The following is an 18,258-nucleotide window of genomic DNA, read 5'->3' as shown; positions in this document are numbered from 1 at the left end:
GATGTGTCTCTTTGTTCTTCAATTTAAAACACAGAGCAAAACAAACCATCAAACACACACACACTAGAGCTGTGTTACAACCGGTTAAACTGCAATGCCCACAAGTGGGGCAATGGTTTGAGTTCAGATTGCTCCAGACTGTTCAACTTACATCTAGCTGTGCTAAAGCACCTAGGGAAACAGAAGGTGTCCTGGTACTTGGACTCCTGTCATGCCCATGGGGGACATGGATGGAGTCCTGGCTCCTGGTCATAGCCATTTGGGAAATGAATTGGCAGGTACAAAAACATTTGGGGGAAAAATTTTTTTGAAACAAATACAATATTCTGGGTCCGATGCTGTGGCCTAACGGCTGAAGTCCTCGCCTTAAATGTGCTGGGTTCCCATATGGGCACTGGTTCTAATCCCGGCAACCCTGCTTCCCATCTAGCTCCCTGCTTGTGGCCTAGGAAAGCAATCGAGGATGGCCCAAAGCCTTGGGACCCTGCATCCTTGTGGGAGACCCGGAAGAGCTCCTGGCTCCTGGCTTGGGATGGTCGTTGCAGTCACTTGGGGAGTGAATCATTGGAGGGGTAATCTTCTTCTCTGTCTTTCCTCTCTATATATTATCTAATTTTGTAATAAAAATAAATAAATCTTAAAAAAAAAAGAAATGTAATATTCCCACAATATGTACTTTCCATAAGTTAAGACTTCACAATCCCATGAATATAAAGCACAGAGAGTTTTCAAATTCAGAAATAGGAAGAATGCTGGGTGCCAGCTGCCTGCTGAAATGAAAATGGCCTGTGTATTTAGTTTTTAATGGGCACTGAGCTTTCATTTGGAATATGAAGGAAATTCTGGTGACAGGCGGTAGTAACAGGTAAAGAATGTTACTGGACTAGACACTTCATAATTGCTAAAATGTCAAATTTGTAATAACAGAGAGAGATATTCTTTATATTCTACTTGCCATTTGTTGATTCCATCACTTCATGTATTGTTAAACATGAGAAGTGTATTAAAAACAAAACTAGAGATCATATTCAGAAACAGTTATCTACAAAGTCTCTATAAATACGCCTAGCATTTCCAAAGCTACTAATCTAATTCACAAAGATCTCCCAGAACAGGCCTTATCACCCTGTTTTGACAGGCAACGAAGACAAGAGTTATGCTTAATTAATAAACTTATCAATAGCCACAATGCTAGGAAATAATAAAACTAGAGGAACAGGAATAGTGGCTGAAACAAGGGAAGTGGGCCCGGCGGCGTGGCCTAACGGCTGAAGTCCTCGCCTTGGACGCGCCAGGATCCCATATGGGCGCTGATTCTAATCCTGGCAGCTCCACTTTCCATCCAGCTCCCTGCCTGTGGCCTGGGAAAGCAGTCGAGGACGGCCCAAAGCCTTGGGACTCTGCACCCAGGAAGAGGTTCCTGGTTCCTGGCTTCGGATCAGTGCAGCACCAGCCGTTGCGCTCACTTGAGGAGTGAATCATCGGACAGAAGATCTTCCTCTCTGTCTCTCCTCCTCTCTGTATATCTTTGTTATAAAAGTAAGTCAGTCTTTAAAAAAAAAAAAAAGAAAGAAACAAGTGAAGTAATAAGGATGAAAAACGTCAAATCCCAGCCTAAAGAAGAGAGACACAAGGTTGACGGAAGAGTCGACAACCTTGTGAGGAACTACTCACCTGAAGAGGGTGGACATCAGTAGCCCTTAGCACTAGAGAGGCGGTGCTGAAGCAGATGCCTGGGGTGATGAAGGGGGAGGTAACAGGTCGAGGATCAAACAGATTTGGATGATTGCAAACTTTCCGCAGTTGCATTAAAATGTTGATGACACTCATGAAATGGCCTGTGGCTAGCGTCTCCTTAGTTCTGGGAAAAGAAGAAGAAATGAGCCACTCTGATAGCCATGTACATTCCCTGGGGTCCCAGGGGTCCATCATTCCTGTCTTACGTTGTCTGTGCCATGAAGTCATCATAGAGACAGCGCTGGCGTTTAGAGAGCCGGCAGCGGATAACGTGCTCATACTTTTTGGGCATCTGCTTCTCAACATCCACTTTGACTCGGCGCAGCAAAAAAGGTCGCAAAACCTAAAAACAAGTAACTGAGAGCTGAGAACAGCAGGCACTGGGCCCCAGCCTGCCCCTCTAGGTGCGTCTTGGCCTGATGACTAACCAAGGGAATACTGGGTTAGCCCATCAGCAAACATTCATGGAGTCAGGCAGTGTGCCAGATACCAACTCCACAGACAAGTCTGATGCAAGCCCTCGTGCAAAGAAGCTGTCTGCTAAAGGAGATAGGCACAAGACTGTACTCCAAACAACAGAAACAGTCCTTCAACTAATACACAAAGGAGATAACTCCAACTGCATTTTGGAGAGGTGGGTCAATTCTCAAGATTACAAAAAGAAACCCAGAAGAGAGCTGAAAACAAACACCACAGTCTTGACAAGACAGACAACCAAAAACAAACGAGTAATCTAAGAATATGAAATGCGAGGGACACAGTTATCAATGTCTACACAGACAGACAAATCAAAGAAATGGGGTAAGTGAAGGAAGAGTAGAACTAAGGAACATTTCCTGCCTTTTCACTTGGTTTACCAAATGATGGTGTCACTGACCAAGATGGGATGGAAATACAACAGACTGCAGCCAAGAGGAACTTTCAACTAAAGAAATCAAGTCATATATTTAAACACATGTCAAGTCATCTAGAAAATCAAATGACTTGAGGGCTGGCACTGTGGCACAGGAGGTAAAGAGACCACTGGCATCCCTTGTGGGCACCAGCTCAAATCCTGCTGGTCCATTTCTAATCCAGCTCCCTGCTAATGGTCCTAGCAAAGCAGTGAAAAATGGCCCAGGTGTTTCAGCCCTGCCACCCAAGGGAGAGACCTGGAAGAAGCTCCTGGTTTCAGCCAGATTCAGCACTGGCTGTGGCAGTCTTCTGGGGAATGAACAAGCAGACGGAAGATACCTCCCCCATCCCCACCTCTCTGTATCTTTCAAAAAATACATATATAAATTAAAAAGAAAAAGAAAAAAGAAAAAACAAAGAACTAAAAATACAAGTTGTGGAGTCATTATCACAGAGAAAATAGTCCAAACCTGTGAAACAGAATGAAAAAATAAAAGGTTCAGATCAGAATGCTAAAAAATGTCGCTTGAAAGATAGGCAAAGGAGCAGCCAAAAAGGACCACTTACCCCAACCCCCAGGTGCAAAGCGAGAACCATAAGTGAACCAAAAATTGAGGAAACCCAGATAAACAGAAATGCAAGCATAAATTCATCAGCATTTAATTCCACTCACAGAAAACATAGATAAAAGTACCATCATTCAAGAAAATAAGAATAAAAATGAGGTTCTCACTGTGGACTAGTGCGATATTAGAGCCCTGAGATACTTGGATGAAGTCCTGACTTTCCTCCACCCAAGTGTCTCCTAGGTATCCCCTTCATTCTCTGCCACTCCTAATTCCTGACCAACTGCTGCAGGCCCTACCTTGTGGAGGCGTTTGACTAGACCTTCATTGTACTCTTGGCTGCCCTCAATCATGCCCGTCAGAGGGTTGGAGAACCATTCCTTGAACTCGCGATGAGACTGGAAGACATGAGGCATCAGAAAGTGCATCAAGGACCACAGTTCCATCAGGCTATTCTGCAAGGGAGTTCCTGTCAGGAGCAGGCGCCTCTGGCTGCAGAGACAGAGAAAACCAGGAGAACAGTCAGCAAGCTCCAATCTTCATGCATCCCTTCATGCAGTCCTTCGTGAGGGCATCTCAATTCTTCGGGTCAACACAATTATTCCATGCACCCCCATCTCCATCTCTACCTGTTGAAGTTCAACAGTGACTGCCATCGTTGTGACTTAAAGTTCTTGATGTTTTGAGCCTCATCCAGAATTAGATAGCGCCAGTTCTTGCGGCGGAAGGCCTGGTGGTCCTGCAGCACCAGCTTATAAGATGTGATACACACGTGGAAGGCATTGGGCTTAGTCCAGCCCTGAGGAATCAGAAACAAAGCAGCAAGTTGAGGGTAAAGAAAATAAATGCCAAGGACCCAAAAACACAAAATCTGGTTGGAAGAAATAATAAAGTCCCAGCAGAAAGGAGCAACAGAAGGCAGAAGAAAAAGAGTCAAAAAAACAGAAGTGGCATCAATGCAGGGAAAAATGATCACATGGAAAATCAAACCTGTCGTTTGAGCTTTCTCTCTTTCTGGGCTCCATAGTAAGTGAGGATTTTAAAGCTGGGGCACCAGCGTTTCAACTCCATCTCCCAGTTCAACATCACGCTGGTGGGAACAATTATTAAATGTGGACCCCAATTACCTGTTTAGCAAAGAATGAGAAGACAGTAAGGAAACACGGCTCTAATTCCTCAGAGCTAACTCTGACTGCCTGTACTCCTAATGGTCAGGCCATAGATTCCTAGCACTCATACTATCTTCTCCATATAACTGATGGGCAAAGTCAAAGCAGCTACTCAAACAACAACACAGTAAATATTAGGGCCAGTGCTGTAGTGTAATACATGAAATCACTGCTTGCAACATCAGCATCTCATTATCAGAGTGCTGCTTTGAGTCCTAGCTGCTGCTTCTACAAAGTCAAGGAAAATGGCCTAGGGACCTGAGACACTGCCACCCACATGGACGACCACAACAGAGTTCCCGACTCCCGATTTCACCTTGGCACAGACCTGGCTGTTGCAGTAGTTGCAGTCATTAGGGAACTGAGTCAGTTAACGTAAAACATGCCTTTCCCTCTTCCCTATCACTTTTTTTTAAAGAAAATTTTTATTCACTTATTTTTTTAAAGGCAGATTTCCAGAGAAAAGGAGAGACACAGAGTTCTTCCAACTGCTGGTTTATTCCCAAATGGCTGCAACTGGTGGAGCTGAACAGATCTGAAGCCAGAAGCCAAGAACTTCTTCCAGGTTTCCCATGTGGGTGCAGAGACTTAAGGACTTGGGCTAGCCTCAGCTGCTTTTCCAGGTAATAAGCAGAGAGCTGGATCAGAAGTGGAGCAGCCAGTACACGAACAAACACCCATGTGCGATGCTGGCATTTTAGGTGGAAGATAGGCCTGTTGAGCCACTGCACTGGCCCCTCGGTCACTTTTTTAGATCAAACAAGTAATCTTTACAAATAAGCTGAAATGAATGAGGGGGAAGCAGTGTATAACACTGCCCTGTCCATTCGTACCTGTTCTGGGAGTAAATCAGCAGAGAATCTCTACCCACCCCACCCTTTCACTCTGCCATTCAGATAAACACATCTTAAGAGAAAAAAGGCATGTGTTTTGGTATATGTATATGTACTGCTGTATTGTAGCAGGTTAAGCCACTAACTAAACAACACCCCAAATCAGAGCATTAACTGGAGTCCTGATTGCTCCAACGCAGATTCCGCTCCCTGTTGATGCAAGGAAAGCAATGGAATATGGCCCCAATACTTGGGCCCTGCCACCCAAATGGGAGATCAGCATCAGCCCTAATCATTGCGGCCACTTAGGAGTAGACCAGCAGATGAAGATTCCCTTTACCCCTTTCTTTCCACCCCCCTCCTGCCATACTGCTATTCTTTCAAAGAAATAAATCTTATAAAAATTTTTCACCTTTCTGCAGTTGAAGTTACTACTAAGTAAGTTCTCAGGAAACTGACCAAGAGAAGTCCAAGGGGGGTCCTGCGCAGTTACCTTTCTCACAGGCCAAGTGGGCAAGCAGGGAGATGGTCTGAATGGTCTTCCCCAGCCCCATCTCATCAGCAAGAATGCCGTTAAGCTTCTTTTCATACATAGTCACCAGCCAGTCCAGCCCAATGTGCTGATACTCACGGAGCTGGCCCCGAAGGAGCAGGGGGATGGGTGTCTTCACCTGACAAGCAAGAAAAAGAGGTCTCATGCTGGAATTTGGACACTCGTCATGCAGGCATGGTAAAGGCAAAAAAAGAATGAAGGCTTCAGAGATACCTGGGTAGTGGCCAGAGTGTAACCCTTGGGCTGCAGACTTTCAGCTGCTGCAGCGATGTCAGTAATTTCTTTCTTAGGGCCTAGAGTGGTGGCAGGTCCTGGGGTAGGAGGGCCACTGCCCCCATCTGCCTCACTCCGTTCTTCATCCCGGGCAAGCAAGTACTCCACCCCAAAATCTTCTTCCTCCTCCTCCTCCTCCTCTTCGTCCTCATCTTCTTGGCTCTGTGACTGGGAATCTTCGGACTCAGTAGACTCTGACTCCTCAGATTCTGAACTCCCACTTGTTTCTTCCTCCTCTGACTGCTCATCTTCCTCCTCCTCCTCACTCTGGTTCTCTGCAGAGTCTGAAAGTACAAGACCATCGTCAGGGCTCTCAGACCTGCATGCCCAGCCCCGCCTCCTGACCGCACCCCCACCTGACTGACTGCTGGTCTCATCCTGAGGAGCTTCTTCAGTCTCAACAACTCCCTCTGGTTCACCGTCAGAGGTGTTGGCCTCAACCTCATCTTCCTCTTCCTCCTCACTGCTTTCTGAGCTGGGGGCAGAGGCATCAGAAGCATAGGCCCCTGCATACTGCTGCAGCAGCTCCTCCACAGAGAGTTCACCTGAAGGAGAAACAAAGGAGGAACGTTTGGTTTCTTCCAGGGAAGGGGAGAAAGGGAAGGTTAATGGTCTCTGAAGACATTGCTAAGTCCAGGCCTGAGAAGACACAGAATTGGCTCTTAGACCAGCCACGTGGGCTACGACTCAAGGAGGTGCAGACTCCCACAAGGAAGAGCATTATCAACCTGGAGCACCCCATTCCAAGGTTCAGGCCACTGTCACCAACATCCTCTTTGAATAGCGCTTCCTTCCACTGTGTTCCCACATCACTGTTCAACTGCCACCATAAACATTCATCACTCCTTACCGGTAACTAACAAATTATTAATCTGACTTAGAGCTGGAGTTCCTCTGGGGGAGTAAACAAAGCATTACATTCATCTCCCTGTGTCTGACACCCTATGCAGAGCAGACCAAGCAGGTGTTCAGTCCAATGTCTGGCGAGCATCACCTTCTCTAGCCAGCTCCCTCAGCTCCATTGCGTGATCTACGTCCCCTTCCAACTGCTCCTCGGCTGCTATGGTGTCCTCTTCATCCTCCGCTAAGGATGAGAATAAAATGGAATCAATGTCTCCTTCGATAGAAACATAAGGTACGCAGCCCAATATGGGGGAGAAACCCTCAAAGATCAAACCCAATTAACTCAAGGGGTAAGGGGCAAACGAATAAAGAGAACAGGGCTGACCTTCATCCTCATTGGCAGTAAACTCTTCATCATCTTCATCTGGATGCCAAGGTTGTTTACTGCGCTGTGTGACAGATGAAGGTGGAGGTTTCACCTGTACGGCCAATGATGAAAAAAAGGAGTCTTACAACAGGGCAAATAATTTTGAATAAGACATAGAACAACATCTGTACCGTCGAGTACCACTGCCACTACTACAGTCCAGGGCAAAGATATAATCAACAGTTTTCTCTTGGCACCAGCTACCTAATCCTAGCCCCACTGCCTGGGGAGGACCTGTAAAAGTGCTAACCAAGAAAGAGGCCCAAGATCGAGTGTGTCATGCAGGTTCAGTCACAGCTTGTGACACTGGCATTCCATAGCAAAGAACCAGTTCAAGTTTCTGCTACTTCACTTCTAATCTAGCATGCAGCTAATACACCTGGGGAATTAGTGGGCTCCTGCCACCCACTGAGAGACCTGAACAGAGCTCCAGGCTCCCGGATTCAGCCTTACCTAGCCCCACTCATTGCGGCCATTTGCGGAATGAACCAATAGTTGGAAGAGTTCTCATTCTGCATCACTCTGCTGCTTTGCATTTCAACTAAACAGATTAATGAAATGAAAGGCATGACAGAGAAGCAGACAAGAGATCTTCGATCCACTGGTTCTCTCCCAAAACAGATGCAATGGGTTCCAGAAATTCCATCCAGCTCACTTCTGTTGCTTGTACATGGGCCCGACGTGCTAGCCTAGCAGCTACAGTCCTCGCCTTGAACACACCAGGATCCCATATGGGCGCCAGTTATAATCCCGACAGCCCCACTCTCATCCAGCTCCCTGCTTGTGGCCTGGGAAAGCAGGACGGCACAAAGCCTTGGGACCCCGCATCTGTGTGCAAGACCCAGAAGAGGCTCCGGGTTCCTGGCTTTGGATTGGCTCAACTCCAGTTGTTGCAACCGCTTGGGGAGTGAATCAGTGGAAGGAAGACCTTCCTCTCTGTCTCTCCTCCTCTCTGTTTATCTGACTTTGCAATAAATAACTCTTTAAAAAAAATCCTTAAAAATAATGAAAAGATCAAAGAGCAGGCATTTGGATTTGAACTGAGGCGGCTGTGGTCACATTGTTATACTAACCACTATATGACCACAGGGTTTCCAAGAGCCTACAGGCATGTGAAACACCAATTAAGCTGTTTCTTGGGATGCCTGCCTCTCTATCACAGAGCTTGTGTTAAGAGTCCCAGCTCTACTTCTGATCCTGCTAATGCACCCTGGAGGCAGCAGCTGATGGTTCACATACTTGGGTTAGATCCATGGGCCGGCCACATAAAAGACCCAAACAAAGTTCTAAACTACTGGCTATAACCTGGCACAGAAACAGCTGTCTCAAGTTACACATAGTGAACCAGTGGATCAAAGATCTCAGCCTCTCCACTTTTCAAGTACATAAATAAACAAGTTAAAAACAAAAGAGAAGGGGCCATTGTGATGGTCCAGTTGGCTAATCCTCCGCCTGTTGGCATCAGCATTCCAGAGGCACCAGCTGCTCATGTTTTGGCTGCTCCATTTCCCATCCAGCTCCCTGCTGTGACCTGGGGAAGCAGCAGAGAAGAGCCCAAAGCCTTGGGACCCTGGACCTTGTGAGAGAGCAGGAAGCAGCTCTTCGCTCCTGGCTTCAAATTGGCTCAGCTCCAACCACTGTGGTCATACGGGGAGTAAACAGAGGATGGAAGATCTATCTCTTTCCTTCTCTCTGTAAATCTGTCTTTCCAACAACAAAATAAATAAATAAATGAAAAACAAAATCCCCATTCAAACATACATCAGGAAGAGGAATAGGAATCAAAGCAGTGGGTTAAGCTATCACTCGCAATGCCCAGATCTTATTTCAGAGCAGTCCATTCCAGTCCTGACTGCTGAGAAAGCAGCAGAGCATGATCCAAAATGGGGTCTCCAAATGGGAAACCTAGAGTTCTTGGCTCCTGGTTTTACCACGCCTAGTCTTGGCCATTGTGATCATTCAGAGGAAATGAACTAGCAGTTGGAACAATGTTTTATCCTTCCAGTCACTCTACCTTTCAAATAAAGATATAAAAACTTTCAAAAATTCAGAAGCAGAACACTTAATTCTCAACAAGTCTTTAGCAGTTACCATCCCAACTCCTAAGCTTAGAAAGCAGTGAGGAAGTTATTAGGGCTGTTTTATACAAGCGGCAAGGGCCACAGCAAGTGCTTTCTCAGGACCACACAACAACCTCAAAGACAAAGTACAACAAACTCTGCCACCACCGTATCAGAAACTGCCAACCTCAGGCTGTACCTTGCTCCAAGCCCAGATTATTTCCTAGCCCTTGTCAAATGAGAACCCTACTGTCTGCACCCAGAGGACTCCTGCAGACCATGACCCATCTCATAGCCCAGACATCCAACCATGCACCTGGTCCTCTGCTCCCACTGCCCTGCCCGTACCTCTAACTCCTGAACAGGCTCTTCCTCACCACCTTCCCCAGGTCCGTCTCGGGGGTCACTGTCATGAGAGGAGGGGCTCCGCGAGGGGCTGGAAGGCCCACCCAGCAGCTGAGGGGGCAGGGAACGCAGCAGCTCTTCCAGCGGCAGTTCTCCCTCACGCCGAAGCAGCTCAATCTCACGCCTCTGGGTCTCTGCATCATTGCCTTCCTGCTGTTCTTCAACCTCAATCGTCTCCTCATCATCCTCTTCCTCCTCCTCTTGGGGTTGGAAGTCCCCATCTATAGCAGGAGAACAAGGTCACAAAGTCCACGGGCCCTGCAAGCCACAGGGTGGGTTTTTCAGCTCTGGAAAGGGTAGACGGAGACAAGCAACAGGAATAAAGAGAGCACACACCTTCCTCATCTATCCGGGAGGCAGGGGGTGGAGGACTGGAGGCCGCTGAGGAAGAGCCGAGGCAAGGGGAAGAACAAGCTTTGCTGGAGGTTAAAGGCTGGTTGAGGCTCTGAGACAGAAGGTCGGAGTATTTTTCAGTTTGTCCAACAATGAAGTCCAAGTGCAGATCCAAGGCCTTTTTGCGCTTTTCCTCAAGCCGAGACTGTTGCTTGAACTGTACCACCTGTCACAGTTTTAAAATGGATTGGTCATGAAGACAATTCTCTGCACTGTAGCACAGAAGCTGCCGCCCTGTACTATCAGCACCCTGTAGGACCCCAGCAGATACATTTCTGGTCCAGGTCTCTGCTAATGTGCCTGGCAGAGCAGTGGGAAGATGGCCCAAGTACCTAAGCCCCAACACGAGAGACCAAGATGGAACTCACTCCAGGCTTTGGCTTGACCCAGCCCTGCAGCCATCAGGGGACATATAATCAAGTGAAAGAAAAAAATTTCTCTGTAGCTGCTTGTAGCCTGAGAAAGCAGTAGAAAATGGCCCAAAGCACTGGGAACCTGTATCTGCTTTGGGAGAATCAGAAACTCCTGGCTCCAGATTAGATCAGCTCCAGCTATCTGGGGCGTGAGAGGTAACCAGGGAATGGAACATCTTTGTCTCTCCCCTTCTCTCTGTAAATCTAGCTTCCCAATAAAATGAAATTTTCAATATATATATATATATGTGTGTGGGCCCAGCGTGGTGGCCAAGCAGTTAAAGTCCTCACCTTGAACACACTGGGATCCCATATGGATGTCAGTTCTAACCCCTGCAGCTCTGCTTCCCATCCAGCTCCCTCCTTGTGGCCTGGGAAAGCAGTCAAAGACAGCCCAAAGCCTTGGGACCCTGTACCCATGTGAGAGACCCGGAAGAGCTCCTGGTTCCTGACTTCGAATTGGCGCAACACGAGCCGTTGCGGTCACTTGGGGAGTGAATCTTCAGACGGAAGATATTTCTGTCTCTCCTCTCTGTATATCTGACTTTGCAATAAAAATAAATGAATCTTTAATATATACGTGTCTGTGTATATGTATATATTCATGTGTGTATGTATATATGCTTTCGCATAGTTGCCTCCTTTGCCAGGCTCCCTGGGCTGGAGTATGGAGAAGAGTTATACAACCTCAACGTGCTTGTGGTTTAACAGCATGATTCTATAGAAAGCAGAAGCAAGCATGGAGAGCAAAGAGCCAACTTAGCCTCAAGCAGCTGGGAAAGGTCTGCAAATGCGTTTGGAGTTGAATGACAAAATAAGTAGGAGTTCCCTAAGTGTCCATCAGGACAGAAGTGATCCCAGAAGCAAAAAAAAAAAAGCATGTCAGGGATGTGCAGAAGAAAATTGAGGGCTGGCCTTGAGCCACAGTCTGAAACACCTGCACCCTTCCTTATCAGAGCACTGATGAGAGTCCTATACACTCCATTTCTGATGCAGCGACCTGCTAGAGTACAAGAACAGGAAGCAGCAGATGACCTAAGTACTTAAGACCCCACCACCTGGTGGGCGACCCAGATGGAAATTCCTGGCTTCAGCCTGGTCCAGCCCTGCTTCTTGCAGACAGCTGGCAGGGCAACTGGCAATTGAGAGCTCTTTAAAGAGGAAAAAGTTTTACTGACTTGGGAAAAAAAAAAGCCAATCTGTACTTAACAGTTTTCTGTCATTTGTTACACAATACAGAATACCTATTTATGTGACATTTACATTACAAATAAACCACACATAATCTAAAACAAGCAGGAGATAATAGTGGGCTTTATGTAGATAAGATGCCACTTTATCTAACGGACCTGAGACTCCTTGCCCTTTGATACCCTTTAAGGGGGAACACAAGGAAGGTCCCTGGACCTGTTCACTGTGGACACTGAGACAACTGTACCAACAGGGACAATAGAAACTGATGGGATTTCACCAAATGACACAAATGCATTTTAGGAAAAGTATACTAAATGTCCCACAAACGACAGATGCCTAGAAGGGGGTCAGGCAGTTCTGCCTATCCCGAGACAAGGCCCATATCCACCAACCACAAATCCTTCTTCACAGCATTTAATGTTAGAAAGGTCAGATGCACAACAGAAATATTATTCGAGTTGCTTCAAACTGTAAATTCACTCTTGAAGAGTTGTGATCCTTCCTGCTACCATGCCAACAACCAACCCAGTCCAAGTCCCTTTCCCCTTCCCCCCATCCCAGCTTACTTTCTCAACGTTGCTCCAGAACTGCCGGACATCTTTGGCCATGGCTGAAGCGATTCGTCGAAGCTTGGCCTGCTCCTCCCTCCGGGCCCGTTCTTCTTTCTGCCGCTGCTCCTCGTGGTGCCGGATCACCATGCGCACCACCTATTGGAACAGAGACCTAGCAAGGAAACACTCAGAGCCAAACCTTCTGCCCACTCATCCCAAACTAACAATCAAGGTCAAAAAATGTGGGAAACTGCAGCTTGCCTCCTGACACTGCAGGCAACAAAAAGCACTCTGCACTATTCTATTCAGTTTCCTGACAACTAAAATCCCTTCCATGGAAAGCACATCTGGAAACAAACAGAAGGTGGGTCACGTGGGGAACCTACCTTCCGGGCCACACCGCGCTTCCACCGGCGCTCCTGAGCGAAGTCAGCAGACAGCCACTGCATCTCTTCACACAGATAGTCCCAGTGGCCTTTGGGGCGGGGGGGCTCTGGAACCTTAGGCAACCTCTTCAGTGACCAGAAACCCTCCTTCCGCAGCTCAGCAATCCGAGTTTCAATCTCAGCTTCCTAATGAGGAACAGCTAAGTCATCCAAGAGTTCTGGACACACACACCGCCTCCCTGCCAAAGCTGGACTCCTCGGCACCGACCAGACTGCGTGCCCGGTGCTTGTGTCTAGTCCACACACTAGCCCTACAAGTAGGTACTGTGCTCTCTTCAGATGAAGAAGAGATTAAGGCGATTTTGTGATTTGTCAGAAAGTTTTTTTTTTTAATTTATTTATTTTTTTATTTTTTTTATTACTAAGTCAGATATACTGAGAGGAGGAGAGATAGAGAGGAAGTGGAGCTGCCGGGACTAGAACCAGCGGCCATATGGGATCAAGGCAAGGACCTTAGCCACTAGGCCACACCGCCGAGCCCGATTTGTCAGAAAGTTTTAAGAGTTGGGAATGAAAATACTTCAGACACTGGATTCCATGCACTTTACATTATTTCATGTAAACTCTACATCTCATTAACATAAGCAAGTCTGCAGACTGCAAAGGGAGCTTCCCAGAGAAGCAGGGAGCACATATTTTGCCCTTTGCTGCAGATCGGAGGACTCGTCATCACTCTAGAACTCTACTTACTTGGACTACCACTCAGCTCATGCAGCACTGTTCATTTGCACAATTCTACAAAAATACTGCAGGTATACATTAACAGATTAACAGTTGTTAGACATAACAAAAACATAGCAAGGTGGTCATTTTTTGTTTCCACAGAGACTATATAAGATAAAAAAAGGGCTGGCATTGTGGCACAGTGGGTAAAGACACCACTTGCAACATAGTGATCGCATGAGCATCAGCTCATGTCCTGACAACTCCATTTTCATCAAGTTCCCTGTTAACAGGAAAAACAGAAGACTACAGTCTAACCACACGGGCCTCTGCCACCCACGTAGGACGTCTGTAATAAATTGGCTTCTGCCTGGCCCAGCCCCGATGTTGTGGCCATCTGGGGAGTGAAACAGCAAACAGAAGTGCTAGATCTCTACCTCTCTTCCTTTAATTCTGCCTTTCAAATAGCTTAAAAAAAAAAGTCATATCAGAACAGGGGTTTCTGAACATGCATCAAAATCATCTAGAGGATGTTTTAAAATGAATCAAGGGGTGGTGCTGTGGGGCAAGCTAAGCTGCTGTATGCAAAGTCAACAACCCAATGTGCACTGGTTTGGGTCCCGGCTACTCCATTTCCAATCCAGCTCTCTGCTGATACACCTGAGAAAGCACCAGAAGATGGCCCAAATATTTGAGCCCTTACCATCCACATGAGACCCAGAAAGTTCTTGGTTTCCTGCTTTAGCTTAGTTCAGCTCCAGCCACTGTAGCCTTGCTGACTGAACTAGTGATACAGATACGTTATATGCTCTCACTTGTACATGCTCTCTCTTCCTCTTAACTTTGCTTCCAAATTAATAAGAAGAATAAATCTTAAATAAAAAAAAAAAGTAACACTCCAAAGTTTGAAATGACTAAGTGGGAAATGAGCACCAAGAATTTGAATTTCTGAAAAGTCCCCAGGGACAACTGACCAGGGATGCAGCCACGGACATAAACAGTCAATCATTAAAAACCCCACAGGTCTATTTATCCCTTTCATTTAAAGCTTGTAACAGCCATTCTGATTTTAAAGGAAAAGAAAAATGAGGTTCTGAGTTGCAACAATCTGCTCAAGATCACACAAGTAAGGCAGAGTATTATAACCCTAAATCCAAGACAAGGAGGAACCGTGAACCACCCATGGCAGGCCCCGGGACTCTCCTCGAAGGCCTCCTGCATACTTACGTGCTTGGCCTGCTCTGCAATCTCAGCATGGCTTTTCTCCCACTTTGGGCCCTTGTTAGCCAGATCAGCAACCTGGGACAGGCTGAACCCCTCCAGGGGCACCGTGGCACCATCTGGGGGGCCTGGAGGTCCGTCCAGAGAAGAATCTTGAGCTATGTGCTGGGGAGAGATGCCGCCTGCCCCACTAGAGGCTGGGGAACTGGATGAGGCAGGGGACACAGGATTACTGCCTGTCATGCCGTCCGACACCATCTAGAATAGAGAGTCAAGCAACGGAAAAAATGAACATTTAACACTGTGTAAAGTGCTTTCAGTATGCTATTTTGTTCTATCTTCAGAAGACAAAACTATGCAATAAAGTATCTATCCCATTTTTATGAACACAGACATCAGGAAACATTTTAACAAGGTGCTCACAACAGCATAGTCAACTTTATAAGGTATGACACTAAAGAGTAACAGCCTGACATCCACTGGACTCCCAGACTTAGTAACAGTACCAGGATATGCAATTTCAAATTTCACTGATCCTTTCAGAGCCTCAATAACTTCATTCTTTAGCTATTAGATTCACATTTCTCCTACATCTTTACAGCAAGCACAGCATATTTATGTAATAAATCCAGCTGACACCAAGTTTAACAGACACCAAAGAAACAAAATCCAAGGCATCTACACATTTTAATAAGAGAAATGAATGAGAGACTAACATTGCGGCCTAGTCAGCTAAGGCTCTGCCTGCAGCGCTAGCACCCCAGATGGGCGACTGTTCAAGTCGCGGTTGTTCCACTTTCCATCCAGATAGCCCTGCTAATGTCCTAAGAAAGCAGCCAAGAACAGCCCAAAGCCTTGGGAACCCGCCCCCACATGAGAGACTCAGAAGCTCCTGGATCCCAGCTTTGGCCAATCCAGCCATTTGGGGAGTGAACCAGCAGATGGAACATCTGTTTCTCCTTCTCTCTGTAACCTTGCCCTTCAAATAAAATCTTAAAAGGACTGAGAGTGGGCCAGGCGGCGTGGCCTAGTGGCTAAAGTCCTCGCCTTGAAAGCCCCGGGATCCCATATGGGCGCCGGTTCTAGCCCCGGCAGCTCCACTTCCCATCCAGCTCCCTGCTTGTGGCCTGGGAAAGCAGCTGAGGACGGCCCAATGCATTGGGACACTGCACCCGCGTGGGAGACCCGGAAGAGGTTCCAGGTTCCCGGCTTCGGATCGGCACGCATCGGCCCGTTGCGGCTCACTTGGGGAGTGAATCATCGGACGGAAGATCTTCCTCTCTGTCTCTCCTCCTCTGTGTATATCTGGGTGTTATAAAATGAATAAATCTTTAAAAAAAAAAAAAAAAAAAGAAAAGGAATGCTGCACTCCGTCCTTAAGGCTTAGCCTGTTCCAGTTCTAAAACATGTTGCACTATCTTCAAAATTGTTGTTAAGATTTATTTTCCTGGGTCCACCGTGGTAGCCTAACAGCTAAAGCCCTTGCCTTGAAAGCGCCGGGATCCCATATGGGCACCACACTGCTTGTGGCCTGGGAAAGCAGTGAAGGATGGCCCAAAGCCTTGGGACCCTGCACCCGCATGGGAGACCTAGAGGAAGTTCCTGGCACCTGGCTTTGGATCAGCGCAGCACTGGCCGTGCGGTCACTTGGGGAGTGAATCATCAGACGGATGATCTTCCTGTCTTTCCTCCTCTCTGTATATCTGACTTAGCAATGAAAATAAATAAATCTTAAAAAAGAAATTTTTTTTCTTGGAAAGTCAGATTTACACAGAGAAGGAGAGACAGAGAAACAAATCTTACTTCTGCTGGTTCACTCCCCAAGAGGCCACAACAGCCAGAGCTGAAATGATCCAAAGCTTGTTCCAGGTCTCCTGTGCAGGGTCCCAAGACCTTGGGCTGTCCTCTACTGCTGTCCCAGGCCACAAGCAGGGAGCTGGATAGGGAAGTAGAGCAGCCAGGACAAGAACCGGTGCCCATTTGGGATCCTGGCACATGCAATGTGCAGATTTAGCCACTGATCCATTGCACTGAGCCCCATACAAGCATTCTGACCACCTCCCACTTCCAATGTGGCCCAGTGCAACCTTTAACATGGATCCTTCCGCACTGCTGGAGATAACATTACAGTACTATCCGACAGAACATGAACATCCAGCAGGCCTGGTATGATACAGCATGATCCGCCTAAGCATCAGACTCCACAGACCCAGTGACTCAGCTGGTTGAGACCCGCCACACAAGGCGACAGCAGAAGCAGCAGCTGTCCCCGCCAACTTACCTGTGTCTGTAGAACTGGGAGCTGAGGGTGAGCAGGGGAGGGGCTGCTCTGCATGGTCCCACTCCCGGGCTCCGTGCTGGATGCCTGAAGAACGACTGGGTTGTTATCACCACTGCTGCTGGCCGAGGGGCTGGCGTCCGGCTGCAGGGCATGCTGGGAGCTGGCCTCATTCTGGGCCGCTGGCCACCCGGACCCACTGTCCAGGGCCCGGGGCCCACCAGGGCGGCCCAGCCTCCGCTCAGGTCCACCAGCCTCTGGAGTACCTGAGGCAGAGTCAGAGGGTAGAAATGAGGCTCAGAGAAGAAAGTATTTTTTGGAAACTAAACATCTTAAAAAGCAAGCAGTTAACCATAGGCTACATGTTTCGAGCACATGATATGTCAGATATCTCAGTAAGTACATGTTTGCTGTGCTTACAACCTCACACCTACCTTGTGGATCAGGTACTTTTCCTACCATTAACAAATGTTTCCATAGGGTTCCTTCACAGAGAATAAAGCAGACGAACAGATCCCTGACTTATGTGACTTCTGTGCTGGCATGATTTCTGCTTTGTCAGTTAGGCAAAGGAGATCCAACACCACCAAGCAGTCTGCACACACACCACCACACAGTGACACACATGTGATCTGATGTGCAAGCTATGGAGAACCACTGCTCTCCCTGGGACGGTCACCAGCATCACCAAACCCAGCATAGAGCCATCCCATGGTAGCACCACGACACTTCCACAAGCACTGGCACTCAACTTTTCTCATCCTGACACGTTCCCTCCCAGTAGCATCAGTACACTAGCAGACGTGGGCACTCTTACCTGTGTGAGCCGAGACCACACCCCCTGTGAAAGTCTGCACTTCCACGGTGCCGCCGTACTGAGGAGTAGCTCGCCTGAAATGAACCCAGGGGAGAAGGCTGAGGAGCTACCCACATGGCCAGCATCCAGCAACTGCCATGACACTTCAGTAGTCTGACATTTCTAAGTACCAGCTCAAGATGTGCAAAGAGAAAAGCTACGGTAACGTGAAAACCTCACATAACAACAAAAAGACGGAGGAAATAAAACAATTCTGCAGACAATTCTAGCTAGGCAGAGTGATAGAATGAAGCAAAAGCCAGCTGAAGTGTAAAAGGCTGCAGTCAGAGAACACAGGTGCCAGCAACAAAGCCAAGAGGGGGTCCTGTGCAGAGGCAGGAGGGGGTGCTGGCTGCCTAGGATCTGTCCAGGGAGGGAGAGCGGAATCTCCCGGAGTCCACACACCCCAGGCCACAGCAGGAGTCACCCGCGACCCAGGGCAGGACCTGGGGAATCGCACGCCATCACTTTCCCCAGACACAC

General features: G+C 47.5%; 1 protein-coding gene across 4 annotated transcripts in view; it reads right to left on the bottom strand.

Moving 5' to 3' along the window:
* SRCAP (Snf2 related CREBBP activator protein) overlaps positions 1 to 18,258 on the bottom strand; it is a 42,286-nt gene that overhangs the window by 22,735 nt on the left and 1,293 nt on the right. For 3 of the 4 annotated variants that reach the window (XM_004586889.2, XM_058681007.1, XM_058681005.1), the window contains exons 2-18: positions 17,737 to 17,810; positions 16,923 to 17,185; positions 14,648 to 14,899; positions 12,698 to 12,883; positions 12,327 to 12,467; positions 10,097 to 10,319; positions 9,704 to 9,981; positions 7,254 to 7,347; positions 7,020 to 7,109; positions 6,382 to 6,570; positions 5,966 to 6,309; positions 5,693 to 5,870; positions 4,188 to 4,324; positions 3,827 to 3,996; positions 3,497 to 3,689; positions 1,944 to 2,080; positions 1,675 to 1,861 (exon numbers count right to left, since the gene is read on the bottom strand). In XM_004586889.2, the coding sequence (XP_004586946.2) occupies positions 1,675 to 1,861; positions 1,944 to 2,080; positions 3,497 to 3,689; positions 3,827 to 3,996; positions 4,188 to 4,324; positions 5,693 to 5,870; positions 5,966 to 6,309; positions 6,382 to 6,570; positions 7,020 to 7,109; positions 7,254 to 7,347; positions 9,704 to 9,981; positions 10,097 to 10,319; positions 12,327 to 12,467; positions 12,698 to 12,883; positions 14,648 to 14,899; positions 16,923 to 16,976 (2,853 nt within the window). In that variant the 5' untranslated portion in view covers positions 16,977 to 17,185; positions 17,737 to 17,810. The remainder of the gene's footprint in view (positions 1 to 1,674; positions 1,862 to 1,943; positions 2,081 to 3,496; positions 3,690 to 3,826; positions 3,997 to 4,187; positions 4,325 to 5,692; positions 5,871 to 5,965; positions 6,310 to 6,381; positions 6,571 to 7,019; positions 7,110 to 7,253; positions 7,348 to 9,703; positions 9,982 to 10,096; positions 10,320 to 12,326; positions 12,468 to 12,697; positions 12,884 to 14,647; positions 14,900 to 16,922; positions 17,186 to 17,736; positions 17,811 to 18,258) is intronic. The other variant, XM_058681006.1, reaches the window with a different exon arrangement.

Source organism: Ochotona princeps, chromosome 24, assembly GCF_030435755.1.
Source record: "Ochotona princeps isolate mOchPri1 chromosome 24, mOchPri1.hap1, whole genome shotgun sequence".
NCBI classification, from domain to species: Eukaryota; Metazoa; Chordata; class Mammalia; order Lagomorpha; family Ochotonidae; genus Ochotona; species Ochotona princeps.
The sequence above is the reverse complement of the archived record's forward strand: the minus strand, read 5'-3'. Positions and strand labels throughout refer to the sequence as shown.